Source organism: Trachemys scripta, chromosome 18, assembly GCF_013100865.1.
Source record: "Trachemys scripta elegans isolate TJP31775 chromosome 18, CAS_Tse_1.0, whole genome shotgun sequence".
Classification (NCBI taxonomy): Eukaryota; Metazoa; Chordata; order Testudines; family Emydidae; genus Trachemys; species Trachemys scripta.
The window spans coordinates 3,161,796-3,186,936 of record NC_048315.1 but is presented as its reverse complement, the minus strand read 5'-3'; the positions used below and the strand labels follow the sequence as shown (position 1 = coordinate 3,186,936).

At 37.7% G+C, this 25,141-nt stretch overlaps 1 protein-coding gene across 17 annotated transcripts in view; it reads left to right on the top strand.

Annotated features, from left to right (window-relative positions):
* Positions 1–25,141, top strand: part of NCOR1 (nuclear receptor corepressor 1) — a 104,918-nt gene that overhangs the window by 52,187 nt on the left and 27,590 nt on the right. For 14 of the 17 annotated variants that reach the window (XM_034752327.1, XM_034752321.1, XM_034752320.1 and 11 more), the window contains 9 exons: positions 2,976–3,106; positions 3,968–4,173; positions 12,035–12,097; positions 13,301–13,440; positions 14,289–14,415; positions 16,858–17,413; positions 21,030–21,159; positions 21,497–21,692; positions 24,789–24,962. In XM_034752327.1, coding sequence (XP_034608218.1) covers positions 2,976–3,106; positions 3,968–4,173; positions 12,035–12,097; positions 13,301–13,440; positions 14,289–14,415; positions 16,858–17,413; positions 21,030–21,159; positions 21,497–21,692; positions 24,789–24,962 — 1,723 coding nt within the window. The remainder of the gene's footprint in view (positions 1–2,975; positions 3,107–3,967; positions 4,174–12,034; positions 12,098–13,300; positions 13,441–14,288; positions 14,416–16,857; positions 17,414–21,029; positions 21,160–21,496; positions 21,693–24,788; positions 24,963–25,141) is intronic. The other 3 variants (XM_034752328.1, XM_034752322.1, XM_034752313.1) reach the window with 1 other exon arrangement.

The window sequence follows — 25,141 nt, the reverse complement described above, 5'->3', positions numbered from 1 at the left end:
ATGGTCTCTCAGTAATATTTGATTTGTGTGGTGAACTACTTAAGTGCAGATAGAGAGTAGGTTTTAGCCTTCAATAAATTTTCCAGGGTTTTTAAACAGACTGACTTCTTATTGTTTGTGTATATATAATGTGCACACTTAAAATACCTGCACCTTGACTTTGGTTTACATATACAAGCTACCCCCTATGGTTTCTTTTTTGGAATGTTTAGTTTATAGAAATTGGCTGATTAAAGCAAGCATTCTTATCATATTTGCTATTTGCTTGCAGAAGCTTTTCCTGCATTAATCAACAATTATGAGCACGTTTTCTAAACGATACCATACGTAGTGACTTAATTGTACATAGGCTCTGTGTTACTCACGTGCCATCTCACGCATTCTTGATACTGTTTTAAAAATATTTTTATGTTGTCAAAGGAAAGAATCTTTGATGATCTGAGATCAGGTTTCTCTCACTGGAGTACTGCCCAGACCACAACTTAGATTGCAAGCCCTTGGGGGCGGGAACAATCTTTATGGAGTTGGCTAGTTGTACAGCATGTAGTACAATGGGACCCAGATTGGGATCTCTTGGTGCTATCACAATACTACTAATACATAATATTCAGTAGGAATTGCCAGACTGGATTGCACAATTCATCTAGCTAGGTGTCTGGATAGTAACTAAGCATTGCTTCAGAAGAAGGTGAACCACCCCCATGCTGCACCTAAGAAGTAATTGTAATATAATAATTGTACAATGCTGTGCACTGAGAGCAGGGGAATTTCTTCCTGATCATCACATGCTTACAACCCTCAAGCGTGAAGTTTAATTGCTCATATAATTACATTTATTGTGTAGATACAAATGCTAAAATTTAATGAAATATATCCATTTATATACTGCAGAATATAAATGTATATAAGTAAAATGCAAAGAAACCTGTCTCTTGGATTTTGCTTGGCTTTACTTGACTCTTGGTGCTCTCTTTTTTGAGGAAGTCCTGAGAGTACTCTGTAACAAAGGCAGCAACACAGCAGGGAGCATAAGGACATTAAAGCTTATACATGTGAAGAAAATATTTTTACAGCCACCTTTAAAGGTCCATCTCTTTTAATTTAGTATAAAATGTTTCCCTGTGAACACATCTTATATATTCTTCAGCCCATCTGGAAACCGCATGAGAGATTTGAGTTGGCAAATGTTAGATTATTCCTAATAACTAAGCCAGGCACGGAAGTTGAATGGGTTTTTTTGGGGGGAAGAGGTGTGGGGATGGTGACACAAATTCATCCCACCATTTTCAGTTATAGATTAATAGGTTTACAGGTAACAATGGAAATAGCTATAGGAGATATAATAAACACATTAAAATAGTATGTTTGAAAACAACAGGGAGGAAAAAATGAAAGTGTCTTTAAATATCTTCGCTTCTATCAGGCTACCAGTGGAATAATCCATCAGTCCCAATTGGGACCTGTGCTGACTTATAATAAATGTAAATAGATTTCAGCACTTGCTACTACCATGCTGGTTGCAGGAATTTGGACATGGATGTCAAAGGTAAACTTGTAAAATGTGAATGTAGATATCTTACATTACATCAAAATAACTGACGTTGGTGTCATGTAAATGAAGAACAGTAAAAGTGATTCAGGTGGGTTTGAGTTGTAGATATGAACTGAGCCAGTAAGAAGCAAGTACAGTTCAGTTTCTGTGAAGTGTTTTAGGGGCAGTAACCCCATGAGAGTATTGAAACGGTATTAAGTCTTCCCTGCTCAGTAAATGTCGACTATAGCTATATTTAAGAATTAGTACACAACAGATTCTTGCATGTGTGGCTGTAGGAAAAGGGCAACAAAAAGGATGCTAGTTTATATCAAATGTATTACTGGTGGTTGAAGCTAATGGCATTATACTACCTTAGCAGAAGCAGATACTTGCCCAGGCTTCAAGACAAAGTTAAGGCTAGAACTGCCAGTTAAATTAGGACTGCATAAATGCAGGGTAAGGGAGCCTGTTTGTAATTACTCTGATATTTGCAAACTGTTTTTCTTTGTCAACACCCACATGATTATAAAACTATCTTTTGTTGTCATTGAGAAATATAGTAAAGAACTTTACAGTTCTAAACGATACCTTTCCTCCCCAACTGCTTAAAGTAATCTAGTGAAATATGAAATTCCTAATGTAGTGCTTGATACTGCTGACTACCCTTAGGAGGGTTAGAGCTGTACATAATGTTCATGGTGATAGATCTTCTGTTTCCAAGTTGTAAACTATCATGTATTACTATTTTAAAATAGAGCAAGTTAACATTGCTACTCTTGAAATATACTTTCAAGATTTTTGGTTAGACGTCTCCTGAATACTATTTTAAAACTTGTTCGTTACAGCTGTTAATTTTCAGGCTTCGTGTGTTGGGGGCCCATAGTGGTGTGTTTAACATAAAACTCTTCCATATTATATTATGTTATATATGATAGTGTGTATAGACTTGTTTGTGAAGACAGCACAAAGAATAACTTATGTGTACTGTGTCTTCACTATCATTGTACTTATTCTATTGAGGAAGGCAGTACATCCATGGAATCTACAAAATAAAATGCAGTAAGTTCCCAAATAAAGGTTACTGAAAATCAGTCAAATTTAAGAGAAAATAATTTATTTATTGAGAGGGACTGAAGGAAATATTCAAAATGTGGTGGTTGAAACAAACTTCAAGGCTACAGGCAGATTGTTCCATGCCAACTGGTCTGCCAAACCATTTCCATGTGTTTTTAATTTGCAGATGTCCCTATTGTTGTAAAATCTCTATAATCCAAGCCCAACTTTTAAATTGATGTGTAAATTGTGATGAACATTCTAATGTAAAATCTTGGTAACTTCTTTTAATAATATGGATGGTGTTAATGCTATTACGACAAAAATGCATCTCATTTACACAGTTAAGTGTTTTATATAGCCTTAGTGTGTCAATGGTTCATTTCAGCAGCAAATTGCACGTCCTTCACAAGAAGAAAAGGTAGAAGAAAAAGTAGAAGAGGAGAAAGCAGAAAAAACAGAGAAAAAAGAGGAAGAAAAGAAAGATGAAGAGGAAAAGGATGAGAAGGAGGAATCTAAGTGAGTATATGTAATAAGAATGAACTGCTTTGTTTGACTTTTTTTTCCTAATGCAGTTGCTCTTTGCTAGTTTTTTGTTGCTGTTTATTTAGGGAATTGGTATTAAATGGAAGCAATAAACCTGATAGTTAATTTCACTATAGAATTTCCTTATTTAGAATTGTATTATTGCTGATTGCATAAAGAATTGTTCTGTGGCATATCTGTTTCTCTGACTCTTTGGACCAGTCAGATCAATGGAAAATCCTTAATGTTTGGATGGAATTTTTCTTGCCCTTCTGAAGTTTTTTGTTTCAGTTTAAATGTTTGCTGCTCGTGTATGCTGCTTGTTGTAGCTGTGTAGGTCACAGTATATTGGAGAAACGATGAGGTACTATCTTTACACAGAGCTCTTCTTTAGGTCTGGGAAATGTATTCCGAGTATCACCGGTAAATACAAGGTGCAACAGATTGTTTAGCACAAGTAGTTAATGCATTTCAAGGGACCATTCAAGGTGAAGTGGCCCACTAACTCTGCTGATGCTTATGTTTCTATATGAAAATGGACATTCTATTAAAAGCAAAAAAAGGACATACCTGGTACCATCAGTAAGGAAATGGTAGATTTTTTTTTCCTTTGATTTTTAGTTGTTAATGGAGTGTAGCTCCATTTGTTTTTAAATAAATTCTGATTTTGGGGGGGGGGGGAGAAATGAGGAGCCTGATTGCTTTACAAACCATTATTCTTTCCATCAGTACTGAAAAGTGAGCTTACACTTGGTTCTTATATCTGATTCAGTTTCACCTATACCTGCCTACGAAGTATACTCTTTATTAATATCCGTGTTGAAGCTTTTCTTTTATCTTTTGTCTTCACTCCAGAGAGAACACCAAAGAGAAGGATAAAACAGAAATTGCACCAGAGGAAACAGAGCAGGCTACTCCTAGGGGACGAAAAACTGCCAACAGTCAGGGTCGTCGTAAGGGCAGGATCACCAGATCAATGACAAATGAAGCTGCAGCAGCAAATGCCGCTGCTGCTGCTACCGAAGAGCCACCACCACCTCTTCCTCCACCTCCAGAACCCTGTGAGTAGTATTTATGTAAAGCACGTTGGGATCCATCTGGCAGAAAGGCACTTTATCAATGAGATCATTCTTTGTGGATGCACAGATTTCCATTTTGGATACAATGCATTTTTTTTTTCAATTCTAGTCATTTATTGACAAACAAGACCATCAAGAAGTTTATCAAACTTCTAAAAATATGTATCAATATGAACAGATGTTAAGTAAAATCAGATCAGATGTTAAAACTGTATAAGAGAACACCAATAATGGTCTTACTGTACAAAGACTATTTTTCTCTACATTTGCAGGGTTAGTGCTAGATCCTGCAAATGGAACTGTATTAACATGGATCCATTTGCAGGACCTAGCCCTAGATGGTTACTAACAAGCAATTTAGGCCAAGAATTCGATTTACCACAATATCTGGAATGGATTGCTGGTTGGTTTGTTTCTTAATCCGTTATGTAGCTAAGGAATTTTCTGTAAAGTATTATTTTGGTGGCACAGACCAGTAGACCATGTACAGTCTCTTGCTGCTGGCTGAGTTCCTAGAGGAGTGCACATTCCTGCTGTCATAGTCTGATGTTGCAGAAACAAGGAAGTAAACAAAATGAGCCACATTGGCTCATGCATTAGAAATACAGAAAAATTAACAAGGGAGAGGGATTTTAAAAATAGGATTAAAGTAAGGTGACAGCTGGCAGCAAATGGCACTATTCTATTGCTTGAGCTTTCTCTACCCAGAGGTCAAGCTGAGCTTGGCTCTAGCTTGCAGATGTTATTCAAAATATAAATAACTATCCACAGTAGCATAAGATTCCTGGCCTCCCCTCCCTCCAATCATTGCAAGCTGCCTGTTGTTGGTGTCTGTTGAGTACACCAGTATTGTACTGGTTTGTGCTATTAGAGTTTTTAGAAAATCTTTCTCTGGTTATTGCTCATGGAGTCTGACCCTTCTGAAAGAGCACTGTAAAAGAAGAGAGTAAGTGCTCATTAAATTGTAAACATCAAAGATTGCCACACGCATTTATCTCAGCAAGTATGACCTCCTTTTGTTTCCATTTTCTTAAACTAGGACAATAAACGTCTTCGTATAGTCTAACTTTTTTGCAGTTTTATGAAAACACACATTGAAAGGGGGGGTAGCCGTGTTAGTCTGTATCCACAAAAACAACGAGGAGTCCAGCTTTAAGGAGGCACCTTAAAGACTAACCGATTTATTTGGGCATAAGCTTTCATGGGTAAAAAAAACACTTCTTCAGATGCACCCACCAAAGCTTATGCCCAAATAAATGTTAGTCTTTAAAGTGTCACCAGACTCCACATTGAAAGCTTTTTAATGGATTGAATACTTTTTCTCCCCTATCCATGTTACTTAACTTCGTTTTGCTGATTCCTGTTTCCTGCTAATGCTTTCTATAGTATGCACAATGGCAGATAAACAAGAATAAATTGAGGGGAAGGGGGGTTCTAGTCTGTGAAGAGGCTGAGCTGTCTGCAGTGGCTGAACATCATTCAGAACAATATTAAACCTGAGTGACACCAAATCCATTGAAATAAAGCAGGTGGAGAATATTTTCCCCTCTGACTTGTTGATTGCATTTTTTTTTTTACTAGCATAGATTTTTTTTTTTTAACTTTCATTCATTTTTCTTTGCTTATGATTGGTTGCCCAGATGAGTGTAGGAGATTAATATGCAGGAAATGAGTGTAGAAGAGGCGTCAGCATGATAAGTAATTAACTATTTCATTCTCTTCAGAGGAGTCAGTGGAATAATTCCCTTCACAGAATAACTCCTTAAATACTTTAGAGCATTTGGGGCTGTGGTTTTTTGTTGTTGTTGTTGTTGTTCTTAGTTTCCCTGTTTTTTTCCATGGTATGCTGTGGTGTTTTGCAACCCCTTTCATTCTCTCTATTTGGTTTGTGTTCAGTAGTGTAGTGTGTCTGTTACAGCATGCAAATAGGTTTATAATAGAAGAAGTCTGAGAGAGGCTCTACAAAATCCCTTCAGAGCCTTCACAATATTTTATATATAAATCCTTGCTGCGTGTAGTGTTGCAGAATAAGAGTGTGAAAAGTACAAAATTTCCTTTTGAGAAGTGCCCAGCTGCTCTGACTAAACTTGTCCTCTTTCCACAAATCAGTTGTGTGGAGTATATTACAATAGATGTAAGAATTAGCATCTTTTATCTCTGAATCTCAGTGCACTTTAAAAAATGGCTACGATCCCCATTTTATAAACTTGAGACATGGAAAATAAGCACAGAACTCTTGTCACTTACCCCAGGTCACACAGCAAATCAATAGTAGAGGTGGGGCTAGACTCAGGGTATCCTAAAGCCCAGTGTCCTTTTCTGATTACTTAAATGTGCAAATTATGATTAGAAGGACAAAACATATGCATAGATATACTGAGAGGAACTGTGAATAGTTTCATTTTTTTTTATTGCAGAAAGGAATATAACATGTTACACTGCTCTGCAGCCAAAATGCTTCTGAAATAAATGTAGTCAAACTTTACTAATTCTGGGTCACTGAGAACAAAAATGATGCTTAAAATTGTTGATTGGCTCTAGTTTTCAAGATATGCTATTGGTTCAGTACATACGACCCTTGACTTGGGAATGGCAGAGGATAAGTGAGTTATAAAGGGAAGGGATCTCAATTTAAACCAGAAATGACTAAAATACATCTTTGACTGGATCTATGAATAAATCTGACTGGGTTTGGACAGTACTTGCTTTTTAGGCAAAACAATGAATGATGCAATCTGAAGCTGGTATTGCATCATACGTGATATGAATTGCATCATGTTATTCCTAGAAGTCATGGATGATGCAATCATAACTAAGCTTACATCACTGTGCTGAACAAATTGCCCTATATCAGCTCTAGAAATCATACAGTGTCGTGCTCTCTTATTTGTCAGTGTCTGATTTTGCAAAGGGACACATTTCTGTTTAGCCAAAGTGAGCAGAGATGCCTTGTACTTGTGTGAACAGTGCAGATAACTTCTGCTATGTTTGTGGTGAAGTGACTTTTGCATCACAAAAGCGCAGTATAACCACTATGGTTAAGAAAGCCTATCACCTTTATTTTGGCTGCAAAATTGGAGATTAGGACAAGAGGTGGGCCCCACACATATGCTGCAACACTTGTGCAACAAATCTTCGCCAGTGGTTGAACAGGAAAAGGAAATCTATGCCTTTTGCAGTGCCAATGATTTGGAGAGATCCAACAGATCATACCAGCAATTGTTACTTCTGCATGGTGCCTCCAGTTGGGAAACATGTGTCAAAGAAGAAAAAGTGGACTGTGCATTATACAAACATTCCATCAGCTATACGTCCAGTACCCCACGGAGAAGGACTGCCGGTTCCTGATGCACCAGAATCATTCTCACTTGAGTCAGATGAGGAAGAGGATGACACTTCTGGTCCTGAACCATCAATGTCACAGGACCCATATTTTCTCCCATCCTCCTCCTCTGAACCACTCCTCATAACACAAGGTGAACTGAATGACCTTGTCAGGGATTTGGAACTACCCAAGAGTAAGGCAGAGCTGTTGGGCTCCAGACTACAGCAGTGGAATCTCCTGGCAGGTGATGTTAGGGTTTCCATGTTCCGTGACCGTCAAAAGGATCTTGTCCCATTCTTCTTCATGGAAGGTGATCTTGTAGCCTGCAACAACATTGATGGTGTGATGGCAGCCCTCAACATCGTTCGCGATCCAGATGAGTGGAGACTGTTCATTGATTCATCGAAGACGAGTCTTAAAGCTGTTTTACTGCATAATGGCAATGTTTTGCCATCAATTCCAGTTGGTCATGCAGTCCATATGAAGGAAACCTATGACAACATGAAACAACTTTTGAGGTGCATAAATTATGACCAACATCAGTGGCAGCTCTGTGGCAATTTGAAGGTTGTTGCGCTCTTGCTTGGTCTGCAGACTGGGTACACAAAGTAATGCTGTTTTCTCTGCGAATGAGATAGTCATGCAAGAGATTCCCACTACATCAAGAAAGATTGGCCACTCCGACAGTCATTGGAGCCTGGGAGGAAAAGTGTTCAGCATCCACCACTTGTTGAATCAAGGAAGATTTTGTTACCACCCTTACACATCAAGCTGGGTCTGGTGAAGAACTTTGTCAAGGCCATTGACAAAACACAAGCAGCTTTCAAGTACCTCCGTGGAAAATGTCCAAGGTTAAGTGAAGCTAAGATAAAGGAAGGTGTCTTTGTTGGTCCTCAGATTCATGAACTTCTTCGAGATGATGCATTTGACCATGCACTGCGTGGCAAGGAAAAGACGGCATGGAAAGCCTTCCAGTTAGTGGCAATAAATTTTCTCGGAAACAACAAGGCAGATAACTACAGGTTGTTGGTGGAAAACCTCCTCAAGGCATACAAAAGCCTTGTTTGCAACATGTCACTAAAGATACATTTTTTGCACTCTCATCTAGATTTTTTTCCACCGAACTGCAGAGCAGTGAGCGACGAGCACGGCGAGCGATTTCACCAGGACATTGCAACAATGGAGAAATGCTATCAGGGCAAATGGAGCCCATCAATGCTTGCAGACTATTGCTGGACAGTGACAAGAGATGCTCCATTTAATGAATACAAGAGACAAGCCAAGAAGTGCCGAGTAGACACTAAATAGGACTAAACTATGTACATAATAGTTTTTTGCCTTTTGTTTCAGAATAAATTTTATTTATATAACCCTTTTGCTGATTTTTAAAGTGTTACATAAACAGGACAGGTGAAATATCATGTAAAGCAACCATAAACACATGAAAAGATCTAGGTTTACAATTTATGATTAAAACTCTTATCTACACGATATACATAGACATAAAATGTAAAAACTTAAATATCTTAGAAACAGTAGCCAATCAGTTGTTTTAATTGTTATATTTGAATTCAGCACATCAAAATACATAATAAATAGCACATTTTATCTCTGAAGCAGACGACTTCTCAAAAATTGTAGACCAGTGTTATCTGCCTTATAATATGTATAGTTTTAGGCATGAAACTGCTTCACTATTGACTGTAGAAGAGTCCTTAAGGAAGCGACTTTGCATGCTGTGTTTTTAAATATTCTGTATACATCTATAAAATCTATGTATACATCTGTAAAATATTAATGGCAGATATGATTGTAAGGTATCAAACATATGTGGCACTAAAATAAAATAGTGGTGCTGAACATTTTTGCTTTCAAACCTTTAGACTCAGAGGGCTTTCCAGAGGGTGGGATTTTGTATTTTGCGAAAGCAGTGAGGTAGCAGGGTCTAGTGAAATGACCGAGATGGCAGCCAGAACCTCTGGAGTTAATTTCAGCTCTGCTACTGTCAGTGTACAGCCTTGGACAAATCATTTAATCTTGCTGCCTTATTTCCTCGCTTGTAAAATGGGACTAACCATCTTGCAGGGGTGACTTAAGGACTAGTTAGCATTTGCTACAGCAATTTGAAAATGTAAGACGGCATAGAAGTGCCAGTTATATTTCCATTTCTTTATATTTCTGTCTTTCAATGCTCTGTAGCCTTTTAAGGCAAGCCATGTGCTCTAGTGCCTGGAGGCCAGGAGAAGTGTGTTCTATATCTGGTTCGTCTACTGACCTGCTGTGTAATTCTGGACTAGTAACTTCACCTTCATGTGCTTCTGTTTCTCCCAGGTATTAAATGTGGCTGGTTACATCCTCCTTGATAAAAATAAAAACCAAAAAAACAAAACTTTGAGCTATTCAGATAAGGGCTATATATGAGCGAAGTATTTTACATTAATGACTTGCTTTAAAAAAAAAAATGAAATGCAAATAGTCATTTGTTATCTTTGACTGTGACTGAGATTTTCAGTAGCCTACTTGGGCCAAGACCATACTTGGTTTTTCTCCTAGCATAACATTAACATGACACTTGGCAGAAATTGGAATTTGGAATATTTTCCAATGATTTTGTTTTAATTTATAACTTTAAGCATTAGCAAATAATTGTGTGTGTTCTGAGTTTTCAGTGCTATATTGAGTTCCATGTATTTAACAGGAACACTAGTTCAGCCTTCAAGGCTATTCCAGAGATTGTCTGATATTTTTAATACGTGACAGTTTCCTGTTAGACCTCCCCATAACATGGCCTTGTGTGTAGCTGGACAATTTATAGTTCAAGAGTGTGGAGAACCAATGTGAACCTAGGGGCTTGAGCACAGGGCTGGAAATCAGAAACTCCCAACTTCTAATGATGGTTCTGCCATGGCACTGACTTGCATTGTGGTTCGGGGCATGTCATTTAACATCTGTTTCTCCATCTGTAAAATGGAGATGAGAATTTATTTGTTTACATCATTTTGATGTTGGGAGCATTGCTCAGTGTTTGAAGTAATTTTGAAGAGAATATTACATAAACGTATTATAGTGATTCTATGATGTGTAGCATGGGAAGTGAAATACTCCAGCATTTACAGATGTATGAGGACAAGGGGTTCCTACTTTCCATGAAAATCTTCAGATTAAAATATGCTACCAAAATACTCTCTAAGAATCTAGAATTTAGATCTTGTCATTTTATCCCAAGTCCTGTTGGGGATTGGCTCTTTTGTACAATCAGGCAGAACAGAGAGTTAGTTATTGGAACTAAACGTTTGACTGTTTTAATGGGTGAATGCAGATGAACCTTTTAGAAATAGCCTGGCTTCTTAGAATATTTATTGTCCAGAATACTTCGCAGTAAAAACAAGCGACAAGTTCATGTTTATAGTAAACTTAATTAAAAATAGCTCAGACGCTAATGGCCGTAGAATTAATCTGCGTTTAGATTTTTAAAAATTCCACTTTTTCTGGTTGTTCAATATAGCATCATAATTTCAATGCAGGGAAGTATTTTTTAAAGTGCAGAGATTATAATTTTAAATATAAACTTCCTCTCTTAATCTTTGTCTTTGCATTGGATTATTGTCTTTGTGCTTTACCTGACAAGTTAAGTTGATGGCATTTTAGAATTCATGGATGGTTGTAGCAACATGCAGCCTGAGAGATTATTCTTGAAAGAAACCATATCTCACGAGCTATTTTTTTTATGTGGGTTCTGCATTGGTTAAATTTTGAAATTGCTTCCGTACAGTAGAAACTGTTTATGAAGACTTGTATATTTAGATACCCACAAAATCAGAATTTGGGGGTTGTTGTTTAACCTTGAACTGTGTCAGAGGGATGTTGTATCAGCTGTGAATTGTGCCTTTGGAACTCTCTTCCTCTTGACATCCATGGAGCCTGATTTATTGAGTATTTTTAAATCAAAGCTCAAAGCTTTGTTGCCTGTTAATGAGAGATCAGAAGTATTTTAGTCTGTTAGGCAAGCTCACTGGCAGTATTTGTGTGAAATGCACTGTAAGAACTATATCTTCCCTCATGCGGTATTGGACTTGAATTTGGGGGGAAATGGATTACATTATTTTTAGGAAAGCTGGGGAGCAAGGAGCACACACGATACCAGAGCATGCTATACTCGAGCAGCTGTTTACAAAGCTGGTAACGTTCATGTATGTTAACGCAAAACAAGATGTGCCAAATTCTATCATCTTCCATGTTACATAGGAATTTTCCTTTCTGGGAATAAACATTTTGGACATCACATAGGTTTATAGACAAGCCAGTCTTTAGTATCTTGCTCTGACGAGAGCAGAAAGACTCCTTTCCCACCCTTAGTTCGGTGTAATAGAAACTGACCACCTCCCACTGTCCCACGCAGCTTTCCCAAATAGCTTGGAGACAGGCCTTAATGTAAACAGATGAATAGATTAATGTTTGCTGAAAGGGCATATCCTGGTCTTTTCTCTGTCTAATGAGACTCACCGTTTGCTATTTCAGCTTCTGCAGAGCCTGTGGAGACCTCCCGCTGGACAGAAGAAGAAATGGAAATTGCAAAAAAAGGTAATCCTTCTAAAGCTTTGGTTTCACTTCTGGTTATTAATTAGTCTCTGCGGTGCTAATTTGAATGAATGAGGTGGGAGACTCACTTTTATTCTATGTTTGAAAGGAGCTTTTTCTTAGAAGCAGATATACACACTAAGCAAACCAATCTTCCAAACAAACATGCAGATTTAGATGTTTTTGTTGGTTTTCCCAATCTGTTGGAAAAGCTATTTGGTTTCAGTTTACAGCTATGGCCATCAACAGTCTGATAGAAAATGGTTTTACAAAACAGTCTCTATATAACTATGAAACTGATGTGAATGAAAATTTGCATCTGAAATTTGCACTAAGTAACACCTTCTTATAAGTCACATAAATACCCTTTCCATTAGATTGATTCTTGTATCTGAAATGTGAGTTTACATTGTAACTTGGCAAGAAGTTTGGCAAATTTTAATGTACCAATTGATTACTACTTAACAAAAATAAAGGCTTTAAGCTGCACCATTCATGTTGTTGTATTGGTGCTGCTATTGGTTTCTGGGGATTTGTCATCACAACAGCTGTTTGAGCAATGGTTCTCAAACTTTTGTACTGTTGACCCCTTTCACATAGCAAACCTCTGAGTGCGACCCCTCCCACTTATAAATTAAAAACACATTTTTATATATTTAACACCATTATAAGTGCTGGAGGAAAAGCGGCGTTTGGTGTGGAGGCTAATAGCTCACGACCCCCCATGTAGTAACCTTGCGACCCCCTGAGGGGTCCCAACCTCCAGGTTGAGAACCCCTGTGTTTGAGCATTGTCATCTGGAGAGGCAACTGTGCTGACAGCTTTCTAACAGCACTAGTTAATTCTTGCTAAATATATTTTTAATTTACTTTTTCTATAGTAAGTCTGAAAACCTAGCTAATGAGCACATGGGAGGGAATGTGCTTACTAGTTTTCTTTCAGATATTGACAAAACTTTAGAATGGGATAGCTTCAGAGGCATCCTGCTATGCTTTATGAAGTGCAGGGCTTCCATCTGTTGGGTGGGTTCTTTATTGCAACAAGAGTCATTTCAAGGACGGTGTGATTTTTTTTTTTTTACCCCATTTTCTTGCATCTGTGTTTGTCAGACCTTTTTCAAGTGGAATTTGTGTGTGGTTTACTTGATTTCTGGTTAGCCTGATTATTTATCATGGTAAATATTAAGCTTGCATTTTGTTTGAACAGGGTTAGTGGAACACGGTCGCAACTGGGCAGCAATAGCCAAAATGGTTGGAACTAAAAGTGAAGCTCAGTGTAAAAACTTCTACTTTAACTATAAAAGGAGACATAATCTGGACAACCTCCTTCAACAGCACAAACAGAAAGTGAGTAAATCATACTGGATTAAACAATTTTTGGAGAGAATTGGGTTTGGTCTAAAGTTAGGCATTGAAGCTCACAATAGAAACTTAAGCCTCCCATTTTGTTTCATTTTGCCCGTTTTTGCTCTGCAACAGAAACCTTCTAGCAGCTGGTGCTGCTTTTCATTGCCTGGGTAGATAAACAGTTTAGAGGGATTGATCACTTTAAATTTAAAAGTTAGTAGTAATATTATTTTGCATTTTTGGTATAATACATTTCCTCTTGAGGAATTCCAAAGTGTTTTGCAAACTCACCTGTATCGAGGGCTTCATCGACCAAGAACATCTTTGGATTGAAATATGTAGCTATTAAACAACACTCACAGTGCAAAACAGGTGAGGATAGCCAGTGAAACATCAGCAACTGAATGCTGCTGGACATATAGTTAAAGTAAAACACCAGGTGTGGAATTTTCAAAAGCATAGTGCCGGCCTAACTTAAGTCAATATCAGCAGGAGTAGTTTAACTTAAGTGGGAGCAGAGTTAGGCCAGTGCTTACAGCCTTGGAAAATAAATGGATTATGGCACAGTGACACTAGTTGGCATTACTTAGGGATGTTAACAGGTGAAATAACTACTGGTGCTGCATGTATCTGAAAGCTTTTGTGCATTTGGAATACTGTATTCCTCTTTGGCCCCCTGCAGTACTGCCTGAGTTAAAACAAGTTATAAATCAGTGCAGAAAGAAACATCAGTGCTAATTAGGGGTTCTTTAACTTCTAAATCTGATATAAAGTGGAGAGACAATGCATTTAAAATTAATATATGGCAGTTTTCAAGATGTAGTAAATCTCAATTCTTTCTGCCTTAGTCTTCACGAAGGCCTCGTGAGGAGCGGGATGTATCGCAGTGTGAAAGCGTGGCGTCAACCGTCTCTGCTCAGGAGGATGAAGATATTGAAGCATCCAATGAAGAAGAGAATCCAGAAGACAGTGAGGGTAATTACTGAAATGTCAGAATTGGTTTGGAAGGAAACTTCTACCAGCACTAAAATGATCCACCATTTTAGTTGCCTGTGATATTTGACCACCTGCAGAAGTTGTCACTTAAAATGATCAAAAAGTTACACTCTATTTAATTAAAATAGTTCAGTGGAGTTTTCAGACTCTTACTGTAGGGTTGAAGTTTAGCAGGTGGGATTACTATATCTGTGTCTAAATAAATTTAAGTCCAAAGCTGACACTGAAGAGTTACAAAAGGATTTCACAAAACTGGGTGACAGGGCAACAAAATGGCATGTGAAATTCAGTACTGATAAGTGCGATGTAATGCATGTTGGAAAACATAATCCCAATTATACGTACAAAATGATGGAATCTAAATTAGCTACTACCACTCAAGAAAGGGATCTTGGAGTTATTGTGGATAGTTCTCTGAAAACATGTGGTCAATGTGCTGCAGCAGTCAAAAAAGCTAACAGTATTAAGAATCATTAGGAAAGAGGATAATTATAAAACAAAATATCATAATGCGAGTATATAAATCCATGGTATGCTCACACCTTGAATACTGCATGCATGCAGTTTTGGTTGCCTCATCTCAGACAAGGTATATTAGAATTGGGAAAGTACAGAGAAGGGCAGCAAAAATGATCAGATGTATGGACCATCTCCCATAGAAGAAGAGATTAAAAGGACTGGGACTGTTCATCTTAGAGAAGAGGTGACGAAGGGGCAATATAATAGAGGTCTATAAAATCACGAATGGTGTGGGGAACATGAATAGGGAAGTGTTATTTACCTCTTCACATAACACAAGACTTAGGGGTCACCCAATGAAATTAACAGGCAATAGGTTTAACACAAACATAATGAAGTACTTCTTCACACAACACACAGTCTACCTAAGGAACTCATTGCCAGGAAATTTTGTGAAGACCAAAACTACAGGCCACTGTTGGAAGACAGGATATTGGTCTCTATGGACTACTGGTCTGACCCAGTGTTTGTAACTTGATTGTAATGATAGCAAATGGCTGCATAAAACTGCCCTTGTGTGTAAAAAAAATCATGAATTTATAGTCTTTAGCTAGTAACTAGCCTCTGAAAAGTTCCAGGCAGGCAAATACTTACCAGCTTTTTGTGTTGGCTGCAGCTGTTCATAATTGCAGACTCACCATCAAATCTGTATTTGGCCATCCTTATGTAGAACTGTATTCAGTAACCTTCATAAATTATGAATCAGAATATTTGACGTAATGTCTCAAGCTGCAGATGTCTACATGTTATTCAGAAAATTGTCCATCTATATAAACGCCAATAATTAATAATAAGGTTTTTCAAATCATGGAGAAGCTTTAACAAGTTAGAATTGAGGAGTCTTTAAATTTTACCACATCCATGTGTTTAACATAAAAGATTAAAAACCCTTTCGGTGAATTTATCCATTAAAACCTGAGAAGTTCCTTTGCTTTGTGGTTCTGTTTAAACAGAACCACTGTCATTTTACCCGGCATGTACTTGGTTTATAAAAGGTTACGTACGTTAAATGACAGTTGAGAGAACCTAAACCTTTCAATTAACTTGTAGGCTGTACAGTGTTCTATCTACTTTGCAGTAGACATCAGCTGAATGGGAAGGGCATGTAGATGCTCTTTCTAAAAATACCAAAAGCTTGTGAGGATGTTATATTTGAACTAAATATTTCCTGTAAAAATGTTTTTTAAAGCAATGAGTATTGATATATTAAAATAAGACTTCTGAATAGAATCTATTATGCTATATTATGCAACCATGGCTCTTCCTTAGCATTTGTAGTTTATATTAAACTTTATTAAATTTTTGTTAGGCAATTTTGCCTTAAGATTCCAGTTTACTGAAGTTATTTCTGTGGGACAATGACTAGAATGAAAGTTACCATTTATTTTAAAATGGTACAAAATGTTGTTGTTAATGCTAATTTACAATTCTTGCTATAGATTGAAAGCCCTAGTTTGTCACTAGCTGTGGTTCACAGCATTGTTTTCTGAAAATTTGTCAACTCTGCTGTGTGAAAGCCAATAGCAGACTTTTCATGTTGCATCCTGTGTTTCAGTGGCTGAATTACAACTCTAGCCTGTATAGCCTGTGGCTAATACCTAAAGCTAAAATAAGTTTTGAAAGAAAGATTTCTGCGATATGCAATAAATTTGTGTAATTCATGTTTGAAAATGAGTTACTTGGATTGTTCACAAATGATGAAAAGCTTCCCATGTAAAGTCATCACTTGCATTAGGTGTGAAATTAAGTGGTGAATGATTTCTTGGGGCAGGGGCTTGTAGTCGTATTTGTAGTGTGGGACACATAGTATAAATGTGGGTGCTGTAAAATGAGAGAAATTGTTCGCTATCGGTTAGAGCTTGTTAATTATATTTTGAGTGCTTATGCAAGAATGTCTTTCAGGTGCTGAAAATAGTTCAGATACAGAGAGTGCTCCATCTCCTTCACCAGTGGAAGCTTCCAAACCCAGTGAAGACGCTGTGTCTGAAAGCTCTGCTTCTAGGATAACCACTGAGACAACAGCAGAACAGGAATCTGCCATTAAAACTGTACCTAGCACATCCCCCTCCTCGGCAGCCCAAAGTACACAAACAGCTGAAAATCAGAATATTGAGCTCCAAGTTAAGGAAGAAATAAGTAACGAGGCAGAGGAGCCAATGGAGATGGACAGTAGAAGCCACCCAGCTGAAGCTAAGCCTGTGCTCAACCTTCCAGTGCATACCAAAGCAGAACCTGTAGACGCTGAAATGAGGTTACCAGAGAATATTCAAGTGAAAATAGAGAATGATACCAAAGAGAGGGATTTGGAGAAACCCAAGGAAAAGTCAGAACCTGAGGAAATGGACTTTAGCCTGTCACAGCAGAGTAATACAGCAAGACCAGAGCCCAATTCAGACAATGATTCTAGTGCTACTTGTAGTGCTGATGAAGATGTTGATGGGGAACCTGAAAGACAAAGGTGAGTTTAATTATTCAATTATGAGAAAGACATTAATTTAACCTTAGAGAGAAGGTGGGTGAGGTAATATCTTCTATTGGTCCAATTTCTGTTGCTGAGAGAGACAACCCAAATCCTACTTAGGATGTCTGTGACAAAAGATATTCAGTTACTTTTAAACTACTAGATCTCTCTCGCTGCTCTTTCTCTGTATATACACACACACGGAAAACATTCTTTTTAAAAATCATTTTATGTAACTGGAAGATGCATTGTTAAAGCAAAATATGGAACACTTCCTATGTTTGTGTGTTCTTCATTTTACCACCAACACTCACGCAACTCCGTGGTTTGAACTTTGAGGTTTTTAGTGTGTGTACACATGTGCACGCGTGTACAATAAAAATATTTTGTAGTTTAAACATTAAAAGCCATTTTTCAAATGGCTTATTTGGCACCATGTTCTTCTGAATTCTGCTTTCCAGAATGTGGACAAGTGTCATGAGTGATGCTGCTGCTTGGTTCTACAAGCGGTATCCACTCCTACTGGGAAAAGGGGCTTTCAGAAAGAAAGGTGTATGCTCTCTCAGAAAGGAGAGTCTTAATACTTAAAAGCAGTGAGGGGAAATGTTGATCTAACAGTATGCCCAAACCCAGACAAAATATCTGCCTTCAGCAAGGCAAATTATAGCCTGAATTCTCTGTGGTAGTCTGGTGGATGGCCAGCCATCAAAAACCACACTCCTGCCTGGAAAGCTAAAGGAGGAAAGAAATTAAGCCATCTGGGGTTTGTGTCGAAAATAGGTTACATGTACATGTTAAGCAGTTTTTTGGAAAGGATAGCACCTTTGAGATAAACTTTTCAAAGCATAACAAAAGGCTAGATATTCCTCTCGAGTCTCCATAATATGTAATCCTGTGTTCCTCTTCTGAGGGTTGGGGAGAAACTATTGTTGCTTCAAGATTTTCTGGCACACAACAAAACTATTATTCAAAAATCAATTAAGGCAGGCAGTGATCTACCCCAAAACTAAAGTGGTAATTTGAAAAGTCTTTCTCACATCTATCTTCTAAGAAAATTGAAGAGAATTCTCATTTTAGTTAAATTGTAAAGTGGTTTTGACACAATGCATTATGTACAATGACACAAATCCAGAAAAATATATTTTGAATGTCCTTTATTATAACTGTAATTAGTTTGAGTGTGTGATGTAATGGAGAGTTCATCTGCTTTATGTGGAAAGTCGTGATGATTCCTCATTCATAGAAGAGATCATTCTGAGTTATGCTAGTCCTGTTACTGTACCTGAAGAAGCAGAGACCCAGTATTTCCCCTATTCTTTCTAAGCTGTATAGGTTCTTGTACCACACTCATCGCTCTAGTATCTGAGCACATTCCAGTAGTGGATTAAGCAACTGTGACATGTAACATCTGTCACATGTTTGTTCTCATATCCTCTCCCCAGGGGGAGAAGTGTGCTCAGGGAGTGTCTTGTTTTGGTAGGGTTTTATTAAATATACTTGTTGCTGTGTATTACATTAAAGAAGGCAGGGTTAAGGAAATGCACCATGCACTTGCAGCGGAAGGTGGTGATGATTGGTCTTAGTTCCAGAGTCTTGGACAGGTCACCAAGAAAGCTGTGTGTCTGCACAGACAAGCTTTAGGCTTTATTGTAGAGAGTTCTATTGTGCCAGAGGATTGATGATGTTGACCACAGTCTTCTAGGTATCCTGAGCTGAGGCCACTGAGGCCCTTGAAAATAAGGACTGAGACCTTGAATTTAGTTAAAAAATTCTGTGGGAAGCCAGCGTAGGGAGTGGAGGGCATGTCTGATGTGCTTGAGGTTGCCTGCATTGCTGAGGAGACACGTTGCAGTGTTCTGTATTAGCTGGAGTTTCCTAAATGCTGCAGTCTTCATGCCCAGGTATATTGGTTTGCTGTAGTCCAGTGAAGAAGTAATAAAGGTTTGAATAAATGAGGCCAAGTCTTTCTTCACCAGGGTGGGAGAGAGTCTCCTAGCCAACTGGAGATGATAGAAAGCATTACTCATGGATGCTACTATGTGGAAGCTTAGTGTCAGTGAGGAATCTGAGTACTCAGACCTGGACTATGGACCAAATTGACCAATTGTGGATATGTACTTTCAGCCAAAGGAAACTGCACTGAGACTGCAAACCCTTAATTGCTTTCCTTTACCTGCCAGCATCACCGCTGTCATGCTCAGATTCAGCCTCATCTGTGAGCTGATCTTGTCCAAGCCTGGGGCTGTTCTGGTGGTAGTAGTGTGGTCTCATGTTGTGAAGGATAGGTAGAGATGTGTGTCATCTGCATATTGCTGGCATTTGAGTATGTGTGATCTGACCAGTTCACCTAGTGGCTGCACGTAGGTGTTGAATGGGACCGGAGAGAGAACTGATCTTTGTGGGACTCCACAATTGAGGGTGTTTAGTGGTGAAGGTGAAGTTTCTAATCACTGTTTGTTGATATGTCCCTCCCAAGAAAGACTCAAACCATTTTAACGCATTACCTTGGACTCCTGCTGCCTCTCTCAGGCATATTGTGAGTGACAGTGACTACTTGATTTCTTACCAGGCAAAATAGTGACAATAGGTTTGTTGAACTCTAGGAATTGTGGCTGAAAAACAGGAAGTGTAAAAACTGTGGTGAAGGGTGCTTTACAGACGCACTAGACAGGTTTTAATTAGCATAATAATTCCTAACATGGTAAAGTTGAGAAGAATCTACAAAATGGGATTTCCAATAGGTATTGTCATAATTTATAGGTCAGCTCTATAGCTTCCCACATCCTGTGAAATGGTAAGTAATCTTAACTTGCACAGGAGTTGTCCTAAACTTGTACACAACTAGTATGAACTACTGCCTAAGTGATGGTAAAGCACATCTTCCTCTCAGATTTAAGCAAAGAATATTAGAACTTTTTTATTCCTCTGAGAATTTAGGTAGTCTGCTACAGTTATGATCAAACCTCTAAATTTTATAATTTGTTGATGCATTTTATAGTGGAAGTTCTACCATGTTAAATAGGGTTTTTCTCTTCATTTTATTCATTTCTCAGCAGATACTTGTACACTGAAAGGCTTTCCATAAAAGTCCTGTAAGTTCCCAGAATTTCAAAATGTAGGGCAAGAGTTCATGGCCTTCTGAAGTGAAGGAGGCTTTATCCCTGGAAATATTTAAAACTAACCTGGATAAAAAATTGGAAAAATATAATGTACTGGGAAAAATATATATAACATAACTTCTGTCTTAACTATCCCATTTTATTTCACTCATCAACTAAAGAAATTAACAGACAAATTCTTATTACTGCTGCAGAATTAAGGAATTTAAAATTAGAACATAAACAGACTTATTGAAATGTTGCCATCCCCTTGTTCTTGTCGCTGGTGTGCATTGTACTGTGTGCTATTTTGATGTATAAAAGGTTGTTCTTTTTCAAGTGGTTGCAGCATGTATTCCACTCAGGTTTGGTTTTGTGGGTATTCATGCAACTTTTTGCTTTTACTTGCCCTTTGCTTTTCAGTTATTTAATTAAAAAAGGAGTATTTTTGTTTGTAATCCTATCAAGATCTTGAACTTTGTCTAGTTTTAATTTTCTGCTCTCTCCTCCTTCAGAATCTTCACTATGGATTCAAAGCCTTCACTGTTAAACCCTACTGGATCTATACTAGTATCCTCCACAATAAAACAAGGGCAGATGGACTTGCAACAACTTCACCATCGAGCTGCTGTAATACCACCTATGGTACGTTCTTAATGTTATTTGAAGGGGAATCTGCAGTATCCATAATTTGTTTTATGTAACATTTTGTTATGAAAAATATTATAAAACAAGTGAGAACTTTTCTTGTCTTATCACAGTACATTTGTGATTGAGTTTAAATTACAATATTAATGCAGAACAGTTAGCTTTAAAAACACCCAGAAAAGTTCTGATGCTGCCTTTGAAGTGTATAGAAGTAGATTACGTCCTTTGACATGGAGCAACTAGACATGAGTTATTGTCGTCAAAAGAGAGCTACTTTGGTAAATGTTCAATATGTAATATACAGATGTTGTGTACTTATTTTCTTTCCTTTTAGGTTTCTTGTAGCCCATGTAATGTACCTATTGGAACACCCATTAGTGGTTATGCTCTCTATCAGCGGCACATTAAAGCTATGCATGAGTCAGCATTGCTGGAGGAGCAGCGCCAGAGGCAGGAACATATAGATATGGAGTATAGAAGTTCTGCCAGCCCATGTGGTACCTCCAAGAGCCCTAACGTTGAGTGGGAAGGTAGGCGACACCTTTTTTTGAAAACTCAAGAACTAAGCAACCCTAGATATTGACACGTGAGTCAACTTCTGGATTATAAACTGCAAGAATCAATTACTGGAATCTACTAGATCCTTCACTAATGTTTTGTCTCTGTGTATGTTGATCACCAATTTCATGGAATAGGTTTCCTACTATAACTAGCAAGCAAATTACAAACTGCCCTATAGTGCCTTACATGTAGTTATGTGAAGAGAAAAATGCATCCTACTGGAAGCCCTTCGGTTGTTAGGAAAGGGTGTACCAAGAACCTGGTACTGTGGCAAGGCAATAAACTAGTCTAGAATTAATGTGGTGGATGCAGTGATGCTAGAGGTGCTGTCGTCTGGTCCCCGAATGCTTTGAGAGCTGGTGATAAAATCTCTTCCAATGTTGTACATCCTCGGGTGGACAAAGTTGAATCCTTAAATCAAACTTCTTGAGTTAACCTATTGAGAACAAAAGAGACAAGGTGAGTGAGGTAACATCTCTTATTGTAGCCCATTTTCTGCTGGAGAAAGAGAGACGCTTTTCAGCTCCACTGTGGTGTTCTTGAACAAAGACCTCTTCAGAATGTTGTTAAACTTCAAACTGTTATTTAGGACAGTGGTTCTCAACGAGGGGTACGTGTACCCCTGGGGTACCTAGAGGGCACGTAGGGGGGTACATTAACTCATCTAGATATTTGCCTAGTTTTACAACAGCTGAATGAAAAGCACTAGCAAAGTCAGTGCAAACTAAAATTTCATACAGACATTGACTTGTTTATACTGCTCTATATACCATACACTGAAATGCAAGTACAATATTTATATTCCGATTGATTTATTTTATAATTATGTGGTAAAAATGAGAATGTAAGCAATTTTTTTCAGTAACAGTGTTCTGTGACACTTTTTTGTATTTTTATGTCTGATTTTGTAAGCAAGTAGTTTTTAAATGAGGTGAAACTTGGGGGTATGCAAGACAAATCAGACTCCTGCAAGTGTACAGTACTCTGAAAAGGTTGAAAGCCACTGATTTAGAATACCTTGGAATGTACATCCTCCTTCACTACTCTGTAAGAACAAATGTTGTGTAACGTCTGACTCTTACAGTGATGTAACCAGCACTAATAACATGAAACATCTTAAACATTTTGATTTTGGAAAACAGTTTTGAGTTTTCAGCATACACTGCAGTTTTAAATTACATTTTCTTGAAAACCTTCATATTAATTTTTGCCAAAGCAAAAAGAATCATTGGTATGTTTGAGAATGGCAGGTGTTTTGAACAGTGGTGTACCTGTTCTCTTCCAATCGCAATAGTGAGGAGAGAGCTTGTAGAGAACTGTTTTTGGAGGAGGTTCCTTTAGAATAGGTGGAGGAACTTGTGGTTGCCATTACAAATGCTACCTAGCCAAAATACCATTTCTTTGAATAATAGTTGGCATTGTCCGTAGTTTATTATGAAGTGTTGGAAAGTTTGAGGATGAAGTTCTTTGCCAGCAAAATTCAAGATTTCTGTGGGTGCCAGCAAAAAGATGGGAAGAATTTGATTAAATGTATTTGAGTCCTAAAGAATTTAGTATTTAAATTCTGAACATTAGAATAGTTCGTGATGTCTACAACTCTTTGAGTTTCTGTTCCTTGAAGTCTATTCTGCAACTGGGATTTCTCCACTGTATTCAGTGCATTGGAGACAACCCACAGATTCTATTTTAAACTTTACAGTGTAGGTTTTAGGATATTTACACAGGATGCATGAGTTAAAGGCAAGTGGACAAATGAAAGGCCATGTAATAGCACAGACTTATTTACAATCTACAGTGCACTTATCTGTGATGTACAATGGTAGATATTAATTTTGTGTGTGTGCAGTATTAGTACTGTTTAACTGATGAGGTTAAAGGTGTACTTCCTCAGCTACAGTAGGCTAGTTCTGATTTATAATCAAGTATTCTTGAATGATCCTTTCACATTCCCCTTCTTATATGTGCAAAACAAATTGAAGTTCTAAAATCCAAACAAATCTTGATCTTAATTCCCTTATTTCTAGAGCAAAATTTTCTTCCCTTTTCCTAATCATTGTTTTCATTATGAAACCTCAAAGCCATTGACCATATAGATGTATTACTCTTAAATTGACTAGGAGCAGCCCTTAACTGGTGGACAGGAGTATGGAGATCAATAGTAATGAGTCGTCTTCAGTCTAAAACAATATTTACTCTTAAATCTTGCTGGCAGGATTTAGAAGTAAATATTGTTTAAACCAAAACGGCAGCTTCTCTACTGAACCTTCTCACATGGCTTGAGTTGCACTGGTACTGTTTGTTTTTAATATAATTATACTTGAAAGCTTTGTGGCTACATCTATGAAAATTTGCATTATAAAATACAGAGTAAATAACTTTATTGATACAAATTGAAGCAGGGAAAAGACTGAGTCTTTTTAACTTACTTGTCCCATTGAAAAAAATGTGCATAACATTGCAAAAAAAATTTCGCCAGCTTTTTTCCCCTCCAGTAATAAACTTATGTAATAATTTAAAATTATGATAGTTGCCAAGGTCAGTTGTTCAATGACGTTCAGCTCTATTTATAGATCTTCAACTTTTCAACATGTCTGAATCTGGAAGACCCAAAACGCTCAGTTTCTAGGGGTAACACTTGAATAAAATTAAATGCCAAAAAGCTGGTACAGGAATCAGCAACTTTTGGTTTAATATGCAAAACTGTCTGAAGTCTCAGTAATTTCTGATCCAAAGACACTTATTTATCTTGAACTCTTAAAGACATTTTGTGTGGGAGGGAAACTGATCTGGAGGCTCCCTTTATTCCAGGAAGGGAAGAAGTCCCATTGTTAGCTGTGAAGTCTTTCATTTGCATCAGTGCTGTGATTAAGTGGTATTGTGTATGGAACTCTTTACTTATGTGGTTTAAAAAGAGCTTTTGGAACGAAAGTGTTTAAACTTCTGACAAGAACTTGACTTTAGAAGACAGATGGTCTTGTCACTTGGCTGTTGTGATCCAATTCTTTTCACACTAAATATTTTAATACAGGGTAGTTCTCTCATTATGATAACCTTAACTTTTATAGGAAAATCAGTTGCTTATATGCCTTACGTTGAGGTCAAACGAGCAATAGAACTGGAAGCACAGGTGCAAAACACAGCAGGAAGGTCGGCATCGCCATACAGGCTATCTCCAAGAGAAGTCAGTAAAGCCTCGCCACAGCCTGATATGAATGCAGCTCGCTATAGTGTCCCACCAGGTAAATATTATCTGTTTTGCACAATAGCCATTGGCAGTCTGCCTTCAGAGGTTAGACTTCCATGATTTAATGTAGTATTAAACTTTCTTTAAAGGCTTATCTGCACTAATGAAAGATGACTGACTTTTTTTTTTGTAAATAGACCTTCCTTTGTGATTCTCCAGTCATGGGGAACATGT